Genomic DNA, 18,592 nt, shown 5'->3' with positions numbered 1-18,592 from the left:
TGCAGGTGTGTCTATAAGGTGCGGATGCATCCAGATTAACGCTGCTTTACCTGCTCCTTTACTTGCTCCTTCACCTGCTCCTTCACCTGCTCCTTCACCTGCTCCTTCACCTGCTCCTTCACCTGCTCCTTCACCTGCTCCTTCACCTGCTCCTTCACCTGCTCCTTCACCTGCTCCTTCACCTGCTCCTTCACCTGCACCATGTTTAAACTGGTGTCTCGAACAGCACGATGTGGTACTTCTTTTTCTTATTCTTAGCCGTCATACGTATATACCTATTATTAACGATGTTTATAACTCCTGTGAAGGCTCTCTTCCTAGACACAAAAACGCACCAGGATCCACGGTTCTCATAATAAAAATAGGTTGCCAAATTGAGTAAGCTATCTCCCAAATCCTCCATGGTAATATTTGGATTATTGATGAATTCATTAATGACATGTTGCTTAAAATTACACTTCATCTTATCTTCCATGTAGCAGAAATCTGTGTGCACATGAGTTACGTTTCTTGTCTTCACTTTCTTATACTGAATGGAAGTATAAAATGCTTTTGCATTCATATAGTCCAATTTTGTACCTCTTCTAGATCGAAAACATAAAATTTTATAATTATCTTTTATATATTTTCTATCAGCATTGTTTGATATGCAAATTTCATGTATTTCTTTATTCGTTGGAAGAGTTAAATATTCTACAATTGGATTATATCGGTGATTATGTATTTCTTCCTTCTTATTTTTATGATAATTACACTCTTCATTAAATATTATTTTTTCATCTAAATTTATGGAATCACTCTGTAAACATAGCTTATCCTCATTCGATACGTAAGACTTAAAATAATAATCTGCTGATGTCAAAAATATATTCCATTTCTTATTATGCACATTTCCCATACACGTTACCATGTTCTTTAATATGTTAATCAAATGCATTTTCTCTTCCGAGTTAGTAATATATTTTTCATTTAAATGTTTTAACAGTATCTGCTTCTGTCGTGGGTTCCTTAATTCTGCACTGTATTCACTCAGCCCATTCCCATCTATAGTATCCATAAAACATTGAACATAATTTACATCATTTGTACACTCATAGCAGTCTAGTACATTTTTAATTAAATTAATTTCTTCACCATTTACCCCCAAACATGAGCTATTTATATTCCCCACCTTTCCTGATCTAATTGCTTTAAAACAGTTCATATTGTAATCCACATAATCTTCATCTGCATATTCATCCTTTTCCTTTTGCGTTTCGTCCTTTGTTGAATTTTCGTCCTCTTGATGTACTCCGTTAACCTCTTCACCCTCTACAACCAACATCCCATCGTTTAACTTGTTTTCTTCCCCCTCGGGCTCTTCTAACTCCTTAACGTCCTCATCAAGCACCCCTGCAGTTACTTCCTTCACTTCTTCTACTTCTTCATTTTCTCCCACTTCTCCTACTTCTTCCACTTCTTCTACTTCCTTTACTTCTACATCCTTCACCTCTTCCATTTCTCCTACTTCTTCCATTTCTTCTACTTCTTCCATTTCTTCTACTTCCTTTACTTCTCCTACATCCTTTACCTCTTCCACTTCTTTTACTTCTACATCCTTCACCTCTTCCACTTCTTTTACTTCTACATCCTTCACCTCTTCCACTTCCTTCGCTTCTTCATTTTCTCCTACTTTTTCCACATCTTCTACTTCCTTCACTTCTTCAACTTCCTTCGCTTCTTCATTTTCTCCCACTTTTTCCACTTCTTCTACTTCCTTCACTTCTTCCACCTCCTTTACTTCTTCTACTTCTTCCACTTCCTTTACCTCTTCATTTTCTCCCACTTCTTCCACCTCCTTTACTTCTTCTACTTCTTCCACTTCCTTTACCTCTTCATTTTCTCCCACTTTTTCCACTTCTTCTACTTCCTTTACTTCTTCCTCTTCCTCCAATTCTTTCTTTTCCTTCACTTCTTCCTCTTCCTTCACTTCTTCCTTTTCCTTCACTTCCTCCTTTTCCTTCACTTCTTCCTCTTCCTTCACTTCTCCTACTTCCTTCACTTCTTCTACTTCCTTCACTTCTTCTACTTCCTTCACTTCTTCCTCTTCCTTCACTTCTTTCTCTTCCTTTACTTCTTCCTCTTCCTCCACTTCTTTCTCTTCCTTTACTTCTTCCTCTTCCTCCACTTCTTCCTCTTCCTCCACTTCTTTCTCTTCCTTTACTTCTTCCTCTTCCTCCACTTCTTCCTCTTCCTTTGCTTCTTCCTCTTCCTCCACTTTTCCTACTTCCTTCACTTCTTTCACTTCTTTTGCCTCTTCCTCCTCCTTCGCACTTAGATAACTTAATTCGTCTCCCTCTTCATCTATATTTTCAGCATCTTTATTTTTCAAATCAAACATTTCTACCTCTGCTTCTACTCCTGGTTCTTCACCCGCTTCTCCACCCACTTCTTCGTTCTTTTGAATGTTTGGCCCTTCATTCTCCCCCGACATACCAGGATCTGCTGCAGCATTACCCAAAGAAGTACTTTTCTTTTTCTTTCTTCTTCTTTTTTTCTTTTTCTTTTCGCCCTTATTTGTCACATTTTGGTTATCTTGGAGATCTTCATCTGTCACACCTCCCTTTTCCAATTCTTTATTTGCTTCGCTTCCATTTGCTAAATTTTTCACGGCTTCTTCTTTTCCCCGCTCATCATTTTGTTCCTTTTGACTCTGATCTTCCTCTCCCATGTCCACCGCATCCACATCTACTGTTTCTACATCTACTGCTTCTACAACTACCGTTTCTGCATCTACTGCTTCCACATCTACCGTTTCTACATCTACCGTTTCTACATCTACCGTTTCTGCATCTACTGCTTCCACATCTGCCACTTCCACATCTGCCACTTCCACATCTACCGCTTCCACATCTGCCACTCCTCCACTTGCAGCATCAGCAGGTTCCAAACTCAGAGACCCGGGAATCGAGTGTTTACTGCACAAACTCGGAATACCAACTATACATGCACAGGAATTCTTAATTTTGTCGTTAGACTGATTACATACCTTGATAGCATCATTTAATTCATTCAATTTATCCTTGATATTAGGTACATTATTTAAAATATTCATAATTCCACACATCTCTATTGGTTCACGAAATAGTTCACTATCTTGATTGTTGTATTGTTCATTCCCTTTTTGCAATGAACCCTCATCTGCATCTCCCTCCGTTTCACCACTTTTTCCAAGTAATTGTGTTATTTTCCCCAAGTTCAAAATTTGCATTCCTTTATCCAGGAAATTTTTTTCCTCATTTGTGTCTGAATTTACACCTTCTTTTTTCATGTTCATCATTTTGTGTATTTCTTTTATTTGTGTTTTGTCATACACTTGGCTAATTCTGATACATTCTAGATTCACAAGTCCTGTTACTTCAGATGTAGTTCCCACAGGATGAACAAATTTGTTCATATTTTCCTTTTGCTCACTTATTTCATTTTTGTTAATTCTCAAAATTTTACATTTTTCTAATTTGTCTTCCATTATTATATTCAAACAATTTTCACTTAAAAAAATTCGATTTCTTCCAATCATCCACTCTTTCTTACTTATGTCATAAGATTTCATCACTTTTTCAACAGCTTCTTTCTCTTTGTAGTTGATATAAGCCGAATCTTCTACCTCTTCTTTTCTATCATTCATCTCAGTATTGGATGCTTCTCCTCTTAAGGTAGTATTATCCACTAACACATTCATAAATTCATCGAAACGGAACACATGTGGAAACAAGAACCCATTTTTGAGATGTCTAAACTCTGGAAGGAATAACTTCTTCATTTGAGAAAAAACTACCTTTTCATCAAAAAGATTGATTAACTCGCCGTGCATTCCTTTTTTATGATTAGAATTCATACAGAATATAAAGTGACAATATGTGTTTTCTTTTAATTTCATTAATTCTGTCAAATTGTTTCTTAACATTGTTACAGCCATTTCATTCTTCGAATTATATTCACGTCTGAATAATTTTAAAGCAGATTGAATACTATATCGTCTTTTTTCCTCTACTATTTTGCCTGTATTGTCATAATTGTAACTGCAACAAAGTTGCTGTAAGTATGTATTTCCTGATTTCTTAAACATATCAATAAAAGTATGTGTTAATATATCTATATTTTGGTTAATGAAATTTTCTGTTGAATATATGACATCGCCACACGAATGAACAATAGTAAAAGTGGAATTTTTTTTTCCTTTATTATCATCAGTATCCTTTTTTATATACATACTTTTTTTTCCAAATTTTTTTGTTATCAAGGAATGTAAATCATATTTTCCTATTCCTTTTTTCATGGAAAGAGATTCTAAGCAAGAAAACATGGAATCATCATTATCATTCTGAACTAGTATATTGTATAGTACCATATTGTCCATTTGTTGAATATCACAAGATAATTCGATTCCTTCTTCTATACACAGTTGTGTCTTTTTCTTAAACATAGAATCGATTACAATTTTAAGCACAGCTTCGCTAGTAGTATTGATAAGAAATTCGTATAGTGAATTTTCTTCTGAGTTTTCAAAGTATACTAAATCGAGGATATTCATACAATTTTCTTCACTATTCATATCATGATTCATCATTGAATTACATTTTGTATTTATTTTCAATAAAATCCAATTAAATAACTCATCATAACAAGTCTTTATAAAATTTTCTATTTTTTTGTGTATCCTTGTTTCGTTATGTACCTTTAAAAGTAATACATCATTAAATGCGTAATTTGTAGTGAAGTATTTTATCAATTCTTCAGGATTTATACCTAAGAGCTTACTAGCAATTAAAAAGTTTTTCACATTATCATCCCAAATCAAATCTTCATTTGAGTGTTCTATATACTGTTGCAATTCTTCATAATTAAGAGACGTCTCACATAGTAATCCTTTTCGAAATATAGATTTCTGACGAAAAGATTTTACCGTTTCAATATTTCCTAATAGCAATAATGCTGACAGAACAGAAAAGACAAAATCTATCTCCTTATCATCATCAAATATATAATTCATCGATTTTAGTAATTCCATAAATTTTGACGATTCTTCTTCAGGTGCATTTTTTTCATTATTCTCTACCTTATCATTGTTCCGGAATATTTTGTCATTGCTCAACTCACTGCTACCATTCAACATCTTATAGTACTGCAAATCTTTCAAATAATACATTTCTTTGAACTTGCTACTTGACCCCTTTATTATGTAGTAAAATATATTAAAAGAACTTTCGCTTTGCTTTCTGCTTATTAACCTTTCCTTTTCAAAAAGGAACTTTTTAACATGCAAGGATTTCATCTTTTCATTTTCATCCATATGTATGGTAAAAAATTTTGAAAATCTGCTGGAGTTGTCATTTTTCTCAGTTTTGGCATTTCCAAACGCCTCCAAAATCACGTTCATGTGCGTTATCATTTTGGACATGTCAAATTCGTTAACTTCTCCAGGTTGGTTCAGTTCTTCAGGTTGGTTTACTTCCCCAGGTTCGTTCACTTTTCCAGGTTGGTGTACTTCTCCAGGTTGGTTTGCTTCTCCAGGTTCGTTCACTTTTCCAGGTTGGTGTACTTCTCCAGGTTGGTTTACTTCTCCAGGTTCGTTCACTTTTCCAGGTTGGTGTACTTCTCCAGGTTGGTTTACTTCTCCAGGTTGGTTTACTTCCCCAGGTTGGTTTACTTCCCCAGGTTCGTTCACTTTTCCAGGTTGGTTTACTTCCCCAGGTTCGTTTACTTCTCCAGGTTGGTTTACTTCCCCAGGTTCGTTCACTTTTCCAGGTTGGTGTACTTCTCCAGGTTCGTTCACTTCTCCAGATTCGTTTACTTCATTCTCAGCACATTCCACATCAGCAGCATCGACTTCCTCAGGTTTATTCGCTTTCACTTGGTAGGAGAGAAAATTTATAATGTTCTTCGTTATTTGACTTTTCCCTGAACCTGCCTCACCAGTTACAATAATAGATTGATTTCGTTTTAACATACTTAAATTTTGCAAAGCCTTGTGGGCAATTACGTATTCATTTAAATTTAATTCTGCACGTGTGTCTCTAAATTTGTACATTCGAATCGTTTCTTCATTGTTTATGTTTGTATTCATATTTGGGTTTATAAAAACTAGTAGGGGACCCATATTTGTGTAATATTTTTTATTCTTAAATCTTTCATGCATATAATGTAATAATGTAGGTTCGTTAATGTGTTTTAGTTTTAGCATATCATTGTGATCTAGTGTGAACAAGCTGTTTGCTTTATATATGCTTTTCAAATTACTGGTAAATATACAACCGCTGTAATCGTTATGTTTTGATAACATAACCTCTTCATTATTATTCTTTCGAATTAGATGACATAAGTTAAACAATCCATTATTTCCCTCTGATGTGTAAGATTTGTTTTCACACCAGACTAAGTCCCCCTCCTTAAAACAAGCATCACCAGAATTGCTCATTGTTTATATTTTCGTTCTACAAAACTGTGTAAAAATTACGTCAATTTATTGAAAAGCTAGAAAAAAAAAGAAAAGAAAAGAAAATGACACACAAGAATGAATTACACGTCTCACAAAACAGTTGTTAATTGAAAAAGGTGATATGTGTAAAAATTTTGCAATGTCGGAAAAAAAAAAAAAAAAACTCCATTACCAGTGGCAAAAATTATACTTTTTTTATTTTCCTTTTCATTCTATTTTATTATGTGTTTTTTATTTTCTTTTTTCTTTCTATTTCATTTTGTGTGTTTTTTATTTCCTTTTTTCTTTCTATTTCATTTTGTGTTTTTTTTCTTTTCTTTTTTCTTTCTATTTCATTTTGTGTTTTTTTTTTTTTTTTTTTTCTTTTTATTTTTTTTATTTTTTTTTTTTTTTTTTTTTTTGTTATAATCTGTAGACTATAAAATTGTAACTCTAGGGTGCCTTTTAAAATAGGTAAAAAGTTATGGAAAAAAGGAGAAAAAAAAAAAAAAAAAATATATACATTCATTTACACACATTAGCGCTTGTACGTATATGGGAGAGAGTGTATAAATACAACACATTTACAACGCATGTACAACAGATTTACAACACATTTACAACACGTTTACAACGCGTTTACAACATGTTTACAACACAATATATAGGTAGGCTCTCCTTCATGTTGGAGAGTTCCGTAAACAAGCAGGATCCATGACATGCACACACTAGTGATCGACAACTTAGAAACGAGGGGAAAAAGATCTGTGCACACCTCAATAGATATTTACAAATAAGTGAACATAGAAAAAGGTGTAAAAATCATAACTGTTGCTTTATAGGTATTTTAGAAAAGGATTTTTCTATATAAAAAAATATGTGTTCTTTTTTCCCCTAATCTCAAGTTCTCCGTTGGTGTGTGTGCGTTTTTTTCTTTTTTTTTTTTTTTTTCTCCCATCTTATCATCTATAGTTTATACCTTTATTTATTCGCTCATTTGTTCCTCCATTTATCACTTTGATTTCTATTTTTTTTTTTTTTTTTTTAATTCCAAATAACACATTTTAGCTAGCTAAAACTTTCTAATGGCTATTTAAATAGGGAAAAAAAAAAAAAAAAATAAATAAAATAAAATAATGGAACATTTTTTTTTTTATGACTGTTCATAATTTCCCATAATTAATGTGTGAAAAAAATAAAAATTTGCCCCAAAAGTGTAATAAAAAAAACAAGAGTCACTTTATGTATCATTTTTTTTTTTTTTTTTTCAATGGTGGGTTAACACAAAAAGTAGTTTTCAATTTTTCTCAGAAAAAATGTAACACCATTTTTGAGTGTAGAAAATGTTAAAATATTATACCGAGTCAGTGTGTGTTTGATGAATTACCTATAAAGGGCGTGAAAAAAAAAGATCGAAAAAAAAAAAAAAAAGGTAAACTATAAATAAACACAGATGGAGGTGCTATTTTCACCATCCGAAGGGAAGAAATTAAAGAAAAAAAAAAAAAAAAAAAAACACGGATAGGAAGAAAAAGCACAAATACACATAACGCACGCATAAAGCAAACTTTTACATGTCTAACTTGTTTGTGCTTCAATTATAGAAGTCTCTCCATCTGCTCTTCCTCCCCGAAAAAGCAAGGTTCTGTATTGTGCTCATTTTCCAACAGCTCGAACGATATATTCACGGAAGCGGCAAACTTCATAACATTTTCGTCTTCTGCATTCAATACTTTCATTTCCCTCACAATTTTTAATAAAAATTGTGGGGTTATATTCTCCTGAACCATTAAAAAATATGAAAGTAAAATGGAAAAGTGCTTAATTTTCTCATTATCCAAATGATTATTTTTCAAAGCAAGATTAGTTAAATTTTTCTTGTATTTTATAGAAACACCCTCTATACCACACTTCAGTGGTTCCCAATTATACTCTTCCTCCTTTTTCGTAATAATAAAAAATTTGTTGTTTTGGAAAAATTCTGGTGAAAATTTTTTTCTAAATAGTTCTAACAATTCCCCTCCGATAAGTATAAACAGTGCATTGGAGATATTTTTATTTTTATTCTTATCAATCCATTTTTTCAGATGTGTGTTACACACAATGAACATTTCTTTGCTTGCATCCTGGCATTGATCCTCTTCTTCCACTCCTATACTTATACATTTTGAAATAAAAAGGAAAAAAAGCTTCCCTTCCTGATAGTTATTCTCAACGAGTTGATTTAACTGTATAATTTTGAAATCAAGATTTTTTGCAAAAAAGTTCTGAACATTTTTTTTTACATCCATATTTGTGTATAAATGGAATTTTGTGTACTTAACATCATTCTGTTGTGCCTTCTCTAGTTGTTCCAACATAAAATTTGGGTATACATTTTTTTTATGACTCTCCAAGTTGTTCCAAAAAATATATCGTAAAAAGCTAGTACACATATTGATAAAAGCGTCGTTATAACATTTTTTATATTTATTTATTATAAACTTCAACCTTAGGGAATTTAAAAAAGGGTTGCAATTTTCCCCAATAATGTTCGAGACAACTGCAACACCAGCACAAGTATCATGAAAATTTTCCATAGTTTCTTTTATATTATTCGTGTTAATTCCTCCAATTAAAATAATGGGTGGATGTGTGCAGTCAAAAACACATTTATCAATTTTCCCCTTTTCTTGAAGATATTTTATTTTATTCACCAGCATATTTATTTTTTTCTTTATTCCATGTTCATATGATGCTGTAATTGGCTTTGTGCTAGACTCATATAACGTATGTTCATGAGCTATATAATCCACTCGGTTATTTATAGCCATTTGAATATCCTCGTCATTACTAAAATTTATGGTAGCCCCGATAATTTTTTCTTCTCCTAAAATATTTCTTGCAATATTGATAGGGATGTCTTTTTTCCCCACATGTACTCCATCTGCATCTACACTTAAACATATATCTAATCTGTTATTTATTATAAATGGAATTTTATACTTACTTAATAATTGTTTCACCTCTACTGCTGTGTTGTAAAAATATAAGTCATCTGAATTTTTTAATCTCAATTGAACCAACCCGACTCCTCCCAAAATTCCTTCTCTAATCTTTCCAATGAAACTTTGGCATACATTTTCTTTGTCTCCTAAAAATTTATCGTCTGTCACTAGGTATAACGAGTAGTCCACATTTCTAAATCTGTGCGTGTTACTCCAATTGCAAAAACATCGCAGTCTATGCATGTTATTCATGTTACTATTTATCTTCATCCTTTTGTTATGATCCTGTAAGTTTCTCTTCCCCCTTTATTTATTTATTTATTTATTTATTTATTTATTTATTTATTTATTTATTTATTTTATTTTATTTTATTTTATTTACCCTCCCAAGGAAAGGCATTCTTTTGTCTGTTTAATTCATACAAGAAAGTAATGTCCCTTAAGAATAGCTACCACACGAATTATATGTTTACATTTCCTTCTCTGATCGCTTACTAGTAATATGCTTTGTGGCGCACAATGCACTAGCTTTTTAGCAAAAAAGTGTACTCACTGTAGTAACAATAATATAAAGGAGGAAGAACATATGCACATACGTAAGCAGGATGATGGCAGATGTTCCTTCTTCTCTACAACTGCCTGCATTGACAGGCTATCTATCATCATTCAGGTTTTTTCATAATGCATACTAACACCACTATCGCCTTCGTCTTCTCATTCCCCTCCACCCCCCTCCTCTATGAGCTATCATACGAATTTGAAAAAGTGTAACTCAGATGTAAAACTGTAGAAATGGCTATACACATAAGTGTGGTTATATTCGTCCTATAAAAATGTATTAGTCCCAATGTAGAAAAGTTTTTAACCTAGCTTAATTTTATTTAACCTTATAATTTTAAACACCCCTTTTATTTTGACTTTTTTTTTTTTTTTTTTCCCACAACATCCTGAACTTGTTCCTTTTTTCATAACCTTTTTTTTTATTTACTGATAAATCGAAAGGCAGTTGTAAATTTTTTAAAAAAAAAAAAAAAAAAAAAAAAAAATTATCAATAAGGAGAAAACCAATGTGTTGACCGTTTTAGTTTTACTCATCTCAATGATTTGAGGAAAGAAAAAAAAAAAAAAAAGAGAACAACAAGAAATGCTTATATATATATACATATATATATATATATATATATATATAGAAAGAGAGGGAGAGGGATAGAAAAAAAGAGCTCACGCAGAACAGACACACAATGAAGAGACATATCCCCTCTTGACCAGATCATCACCAACAAAGGTGGTGGTGGCCCATCCTACATGATCCCATAGATTGTTACATCTAATCTCTTGGTAGGATGTAGGGGTTCGACTTTCCTTTGAATACCCCCTTTTCTGTGGAACAATTTCTTTTAATATTCGTGATAGTTATTTTTTTCAAGTTGCTGTTAGTATGAATTAGAGCCTTCTTAGAATGTTCGTATATGGCTTGATGCAGTTCATACTTATCAGTCAATAAGTTTGTGATATTTTCTCTTTCCTGGGAAAATTTTTTTTCCTTAGATTTTATAGTGTTATATTTTTCTATTAATTTATTCTGCTTCTCTAGTAGCTCTTTTTTTTTATTAAGCAATTTTTGTTCATATAATTTCATATCTTTAATAGAAAAGTCAAAAGGCAAGGTGTGTATATTTTTTTCTTTCAACGATTCATACATTAAATCTGCTTCTCTTATGCTACAATTCTGAATTTTCCGTTCATTCATTAGACTCAATTTGTCTTGTGTCAAATCATCATAATATATATTTGCAGAATTAATCATTTTCCCAAGTGTAACGAGAAGTTCTTTAAATAACACTTTTTTTAATTTAACAATGTTTCCATCCGTATTCATATATCGAATGTAGTTGAATAACTGTTGCTTTACAGGTATCGACATAAGTGATACCATATAAGGGTCAACTTTTCTCAGTATATTATTCAATTCTGTATTTTCATAATATGGACTTAAGCACATAAAATATCTTTTCTTTTTGTCATCTAAGTAATTTTCTTTTATATATTTGTATGAATTCATGATACTGTGAAGATTGTGTACAGGATCAAACGGGTTTACTTCTTCATCAATTGGTAATAAATTTTTTATTCTACTCAAGTACACCATTTGTTTATCATTTTTTAGTATAATTCTAAAAGGAGACCCATTCACATGTACTCCATTTAGTGTTACATTCACTTGTCTGTATGGGACTTGCCATGCATCATCATTATTTTCTCTACTTCCACTTGCGTATGTGTAAATAACTTCATATGTTCCATTGTTCATATTGTTTATTTTAACTATTTTAATTTTTCCAAGAGCATGCACCTCAAATGGATCCTTTCCTTCGATTATCTTATTCTTGTATGCATCATAACTCTGGATGAAGAAATTGTTAAACTTTTTGTGTTGCTCCTCCTCATTCCATCCATCATCACTGTCATATTTTAAAACATGCAAGGCGTTTTCTTCAGATGGAGGAAACTGTGTCTCCTCATCAGACAATGAACATTCGGACGAGCTACAACTAGTACCTTCAAGCATGTCTGTACCTTCCTCCAAATTTAGAAAATCCGAATCAACTAAAGAGAAAGAATGTGCCTGCAAAGAATCGTTATAAAAATGGTTTATCTTCAAATCATTTTTGGACTTTCTATTTTTAGTCTTTGGAATAACCATTTTGTTGTTTATCTGTTTATACACAACACAGTTAGGGGCATATGCAACATTCGGTTTTATATAAATAAGATATGGGGAATTGCCAACTTTTTTTTTTTTATTAAATATAGATAAGTAATAAAATCCGGATTTTCTCAAACTATATGTAACTAAGTATGTTCCATTTTTTAAATCAGTTATATTACACCTAAAACTATTTTCTGTTAACTTTGCATTTTCATTATCATATGTTTCGGACTCAAATAGGTATCCTTCTCTCATTGTTTCATTGTTTGTACTGTTATTTATATGTGTAGTTGTTCCGTCTTGATTTTCATGATTGGTCTTTGCATTTATATTTCTTCTTACAAAGGAGGACGTATAAGAAGAAGAACTGTTTTTAACTTGCTTATTTTCAGTGACACAAACCGGTTGAGAATCATTTCTTTTTACACCTTTCACGTTGTCCCAATATGCTGGACAAGAAATGTCTGACTCTCTTTTTTCATTTACTACATTTTTGTAATTTGAAAAAATGGAATTAATGTTATATCTGTTGTGATCTAAATTTATTAAAGAGTGATGTTTTTCATACAGAAAATTATTATATAAATTGTTTTGTATATACATATCATACCCATTGTTTTTATCCGTATAGTCCTTTACATAATTCAATTTGTCCAATTCTTCCTTTGTTTTTACATAAGCTTCAAATGTAGAATTCTCCACGTATACACATTCCCCAGTTTTGCTGATCGTTTCGATTATCACTTTGTTAAGTATACCTGCAGTGCCTTCATATAAATTTTCCCCTTTTACTTTACATAACATTTGATCTATTTCTACATTTGGCAAATGAGTGAATTCAATGTCATTTTTCCTTTTTTTCATTATATTGTCGTAATTTTCCCCTATTTCGTTTGTGTTTCCTCCATCATATAAATATTTCCTCAAGTATTTCCTCTCATTTGCATTATCATCGCTCGAACCATATTCATTCATCACCTGTTCGATATATTTTTTCCCAATATAGTTGGTTCTCTTCAAATATTTTCTGTTTATTTCTACTTGTCTTTCTTGCACTTTTTTTTTCTTTTTGTGTTTCTTCGAAGGGTTGCACTTTAGCATGTCGTTCAACTTTTGCAATGGAGAAGTAGCACTCATCGTAGGGATGCTTATGGGATTAGTAAGTTTGAGGATAATGAGTGAAGAAAAGCAAATTAAAAATAACGGATGGAAGAAAAAAAAACGAAACAAATCGAAAAAAACGCAAGTGAAAGAAAAGGGAAAAAAAAATGTTCGACACCCTCACCATGGAACATATTCTACACAAAAAACTTTTTCTTCTTCAACAGAGGGAATACCACAGAATGTCTTTATGCAAAGAAGTTGATGCGTACATACGTCCACTATTTACACAGATAATCAGAAGGGGCTTATTTCGAACTCTTCCATCCCACCCTACCCCCTTTAATTCAAAAATGAGGATTCAGTTGACCAAAGTTAGAGAAAATAAAACACGCTTGTTCAATTGCACACCTTGCACATACATTTAACGTTTTAAGTGAAGTCATATTTCTGCTACTGTCCATTTTGTAACTGTACACACAGGTGGCACAATTTGAAACAACTATAAATCTCATTAAAGCGTAATTTCTTTAGTAACATTTTTGTCATTTTTTTTTGGAGAAACTCGGAAGTTGCAAAGGCTAAAAAATAAAATAGCTATAAATACATGAGCACGTGAAAAAAAAAAAAAAAAAAAAAAAAAATTGTCTGCATTTTTGTAGCTATTTAAGCAATTCCGCATGAACAGGTCATGCAGAATTTTGCGAAACTGAAAAAAGGAAAAAAATTTAAATTAGTTAAAATGAAGTAAATTAAAATGAAGTAAATTAAAATGAAGTAAATTAAAATGAAGTAAATTAAAATGAAGTAAATTAAAACGATTAAAATTAAAACGATTAAAATTAAAACGATTAAAATTAAAACGATTAAAATTAAAACGAATTAAAATTAAAACGATTAAAATTAAAACGAATTAAAATTAAGCAAAACAAAATAGAGTAAAACAAAATAATGCTTTCCCCTGTGAGAAGACACACCTTTTTAAACATGTTTAAGTTGCATATATTTTACCTACAAGTCCTTTTTGCAATTTAAAAATGTTAGGACGGCCGGCTGACATTAGTGAAAGGGGCACTCGATCACGGCATACGCAATCACGTAGGTGTAAGTACCCCGAAGCCACAAGTGCATGCGTTTGTACACAGGCAGAGATACACACAGATAAAGATACAAATATACGTATGTATACTTTTATATGAACAAGAGGCATCTCGCTCCCGAGATACAAGACGCTTCCTCTATTTTCCCGATAAAAGAAAAAGTGCTCAACGGGAAGAGAAAACTTGTTTCAATTATCCAGGGATAAGTGAACAGGAGAAACTGTGTCCCCTTGGTTCTCATTCTAACAAAAATGTTATGACACAAATGGGGAAGCGCATTTCCAATTGTCATACATGCACATGTTTTTTTTTTCTTCTCCTTTTTCTTCTCCTTTGTGGAGGCGCTTCCTTCAGCACGCTGGTAGCATGACAAATAACGAAATAAATAACTCCCTGTCCAATATTCACCAATTGATTATGTCTACCTTCTTCTTGGATAAAAAGGAACGCTTAAGTATATGAAATGTCTCCGTGTTGAAAAAGTTTCCAATATTTTTTAAAAAAGAAGTGATAGTAAAATCCTTTTCGCATATGTTGGAATTTACATACAGAGTAAATTTGTCACTATGCATGGTGTCATACAGTTTTTGAAAAAGTTTTTCCGTATTTACCTTTTGTTCATCAAATAAGTCATAACCATTTTGTGTTTCCCTTTTGGCATGGGGTAATGTGTCATAATCCATAGCATGCATTTTACAATTTTCGTGTGTTTTACTAGAACAAGAAATGACATTTTCCACACGTTCCTGTTGTAATTTCTTCTTCCCATTGTTCTTCTGATATGTATGGAGAAAGTCAAAATTTTCAATAACTTCCTGTTCTGCTATTTTTTTAAAAATTCGAGAATTGTAGCATGAACAGATGGAACGTGTATGAACGCGTTCAGAAAAAATATTTTGGGCACATCCAAAGAGACAACCTTTTTCGCACGCCATTAATTCAATGTAGTCAATTCTGCCTATGAATTGTAGGTTATAGGTAATTTTCACATCGTACTTTTTTACTCCACACGAAGGGTTATCCTGTGTGTTTTTTGCCTCTGGTTGTACACTTTCATTAATATGAGGCATGTTTTCATTTTTCCTCTCCTTCAACTTTTTAATTACATTGTACATGCTTTTAAAACCGTAAGATAAGATTACTCGAAAAACACAATGCCCATTTTCAATGAGAGACAACACAACTATGTCATGATATTTTAAATGAAACTCATTTTCATCCACTCTAAAATTGAATACATGTTTGCACACATATTTAAATATTTCTTCTCCATATCCTACAGAAATGTTATTTCTGCTACTGCACCGAAGGGCGTAATTCTCCAATTCGTCATACATTTTGTCAAGTTCATAATTGCTAATATGTTTAGAATAATCCATGTATAATGTTTCTTCCAAATTTGTTTCCCTTGCTTCTCTCATTGGTGGGATTGTACACTCTTCTGCAGCTTCTTCGAAACATTTATCCATTTTATTACATTTTCCCTTCCTATATTTGTAGGTTTCTTCTTCATCCACAAAAGCATCAAGCTTTGATATTCCTGTGGATACTTGAATTTCTTTCACCATTTTGACTTGACTTTTCTGCGTTTTTTTCAAAAGGTTATACACATTATCAATTGGTATCTCCGCTAGGGAAATAAAATCAATATCCAGGTTTTTTATAAGTTCAACTAGTTCTACAGTAGTTAGAACAGCATCAACACAATAGAAATTCTTCTTCTCGTTTTCGTTTAAAATTTTGGGGACCTTTATCGAATCATATGAGCACGAATTGGCATTGGATATATACGTATATATATTATGGTCTAGAGAATTTTGTTCTGCTAAATTGCTTCTATGAGCTTCTAATTTTTTGTCAAAACAGTAGAGCAGATACACATGATTAATGTCATATATATTTGGTGAGACCATATTGCTAATGGTATGGTCATTATTGGCTTTATCATTTACTCTTTTTCCAACATGTGTACTAGTGGCATTTTTTGTATATGATCCTTCACTTGAATCAGATTTCAAAAAATTATGGTTCTTAAAAAAGTGTTTCCTGCATATTGACAAAAATTCTGACTCGTAGTTATTGCACATGTTGAAAAAATTCTTAAATGGTGATTTTTCCAACAAAGGACGAATAACATTTATTGTGTTCTGTAAATGCAATATTTTTAAAATAATCCCTTGGATGTCCTGACTCGATTTGATCTCACTAAATGAATTTAATAATTCTTCATCAAAATTTTTTTCACCATATATAACTGTACCACTACAATGAGAGCATATCAAAGGGAGTTTTTTTTTTTTTTTTTTTTTTTTTTCTTTTTCATTTTTTTTATGCAAAGGGGTATCATAAAAGTTCTCTTCCATTTTCTTTCTTGTGTTTGTTTCTGTGTGTGTCTTCTTCGCACTTTTGCTTACATTTTGTACTCTTTTTTGAATTTGATCCGTTGTTCTTTTCAACTTATCACTATCATGGAAATTGTTAAAATTGTTCTTGTTTAATTCTCCTCTAGGGGTATATACAATATCATCCATTTGAGTCTTACCATATTTGGTAATAATACTACTGCCGTTGTCTGATCCCCCTATACATGCTGATCTAATGTTTTCAGAAAAATGTTGCATAAATTCTTTTTTACTCTCATTTAATGCTATTAATTCACTCACAGATGAGTCGTAAACATAATCAAAGTTCAGAGATTTGAATAAATAACTTAATTTTTTTTGTGTTTTCCAAATTGGTAAGTTGTAATACACAGATAAAGCTGTTACGCTTTGTAAAGATAAAGATATGATGTTGATTTTTTTTTTTTTAACATGATTCAAAATTTCAATTGCATTTTGACTTTTTAAAAAATTCGTCTCTTCATTAGTAACACAGCCACTACATGCTAAACAGTCTGTTAGTGATATTTCTCCTCTTTCTTTTTTCTTTTTTTTATTTTTTTTATTTATGCTGATTAAGTTTGGCTTCTCCAAGTCAGCTTCGTTCACAATATTAGACTTGTATAAAAATGGCTTTATGCATTCCTCAGCATCATTGTTATAATCGTTTAAGTTTTCTAATTTTATAGCGTTGGAAAACATTTTTTTTCAACCAATTTTATCTTTTTAAAGTTTTTTTTTTTTTTTTTTTTTTTTTTTTTCTCATGTTGAAAAATACTCTCATTTTTACCCATTTCCCAATGGGCACAATGGAGATGTTGTAAAAGTTCAGATGCTCTTCCTTATATTCCAGCTATTATATATGAGTATTCCTCCCCCTCTTTTCAAAGCAGTTGCATCCGTTTCTATTTTCTGAAGTACTGTTTTTTTTTTATTCCTCAATACTGCTTAGCCTTAACCGTGTACAGGTGTAAAAGTACAATTTTATACATGAAAGTATATACCATATAAATAAACTAACTAAGAAGGTTTCATTTTTTTTTTTTTTTTTTTTTATCCCTTTTTACAGGTCGTAAAATTGGTCAAATAATTTCTACATTCGAGTAATAGTCCCATGGCCCACCGGCCCATGTGGTGTTCATTCTTCCTTTTGACTTTTAAAATATGAAAATAAAAATGTTTGTTGGCATTGACGAATTGTTAACAAATGTACAATCGGAGTTAGTTGCTCAAACGATTTCGCCACTTTTTTTTAAAAGTTCATTTAAAAACGGGTGACACGTAGAGAGTTTCGCAAAAAGTGAAGAGAAAAATAACAAAGGTAAAAAAAAAAAAAAAAAAAAAGGAATAGTCATAGTAATAATACACGACACTTCGATGACGATGGGACAATTTTACCCATGAATTGTTTTTTAAAATGTTCAGTATTTAGGGGCGAATATATATATGTATGTTCATATATATACATATTTGTATCTGTAAAAAAGGGAAAAAAACAAAGAAAATTCATCCGAAAAGACACTCTCCTCCTTTTACACATTTCGGTCTTAAAGTTCGAATTTTACGTGCATCCCCAATTTTTATATACGAAAATTATGGAGGAAAAAAGGGAAAAAAGAAAAGGGGGGAAAAAGAAAAAAGGATAGGAAAAAAGCAAAATTTTCAATTTGGACAGAGACTAAAATGGTCACAAAAATTCAACAAAATAGTTCAGCCTTAAAAAGGTAGTCATAAATTAATTTGATTAATTTGATTAAATTGGTTAAGCTGGTTAAGCTGGTTAAGCTGGCTTAAATTATATATAGCCTACGTTAGCATAAATTAATTTTAAAAAACTAAAAAAATTTTAAAATCAC

At 31.7% G+C, this 18,592-nt stretch overlaps 4 protein-coding genes across 4 annotated transcripts; all 4 read right to left on the bottom strand.

Annotated features, from left to right (window-relative positions):
- Positions 1-205: 205 nt before the first annotated feature.
- Positions 206-6,457, bottom strand: PGO_113380 (myosin-like protein; the record flags this gene model as incomplete). Its single annotated transcript, XM_028688672.1, has 1 exon — positions 206-6,457. The coding sequence occupies one exon, from the start codon at positions 6,455-6,457 to the stop codon at positions 206-208; it is 6,252 nt and encodes a 2,083-aa protein (XP_028544473.1).
- Positions 6,458-8,055: 1,598 nt separating this feature from the next.
- Positions 8,056-9,714, bottom strand: PGO_113370 (thiamin-phosphate pyrophosphorylase; the record flags this gene model as incomplete). Its single annotated transcript, XM_028688671.1, has 1 exon — positions 8,056-9,714. The coding sequence occupies one exon, from the start codon at positions 9,712-9,714 to the stop codon at positions 8,056-8,058; it is 1,659 nt and encodes a 552-aa protein (XP_028544472.1).
- Positions 9,715-10,771: 1,057 nt separating this feature from the next.
- Positions 10,772-13,291, bottom strand: PGO_113360 (hypothetical protein, conserved; the record flags this gene model as incomplete). Its single annotated transcript, XM_028688670.1, has 1 exon — positions 10,772-13,291. One exon carries the CDS (start codon positions 13,289-13,291, stop codon positions 10,772-10,774), a length of 2,520 nt encoding a protein of 839 aa, XP_028544471.1.
- Positions 13,292-14,759: 1,468 nt separating this feature from the next.
- On the bottom strand, positions 14,760-17,438 carry PGO_113350 (cytosolic Fe-S cluster assembly factor NAR1; the record flags this gene model as incomplete). The annotated part of the gene is made up of 1 exon (XM_028688669.1): positions 14,760-17,438. One exon carries the CDS (start codon positions 17,436-17,438, stop codon positions 14,760-14,762), a length of 2,679 nt encoding a protein of 892 aa, XP_028544470.1.
- Between the last annotated feature and the right edge of the window lie 1,154 nt (positions 17,439-18,592).

The sequence above is a fragment of the Plasmodium gonderi genome (assembly GCF_002157705.1).
Source record: "Plasmodium gonderi DNA, contig: Chr11, whole genome shotgun sequence".
In the NCBI taxonomy this organism is placed as follows: Eukaryota; Apicomplexa; class Aconoidasida; order Haemosporida; family Plasmodiidae; genus Plasmodium; species Plasmodium gonderi.
This window is presented reverse-complemented; position numbering and strand designations above follow the sequence as displayed.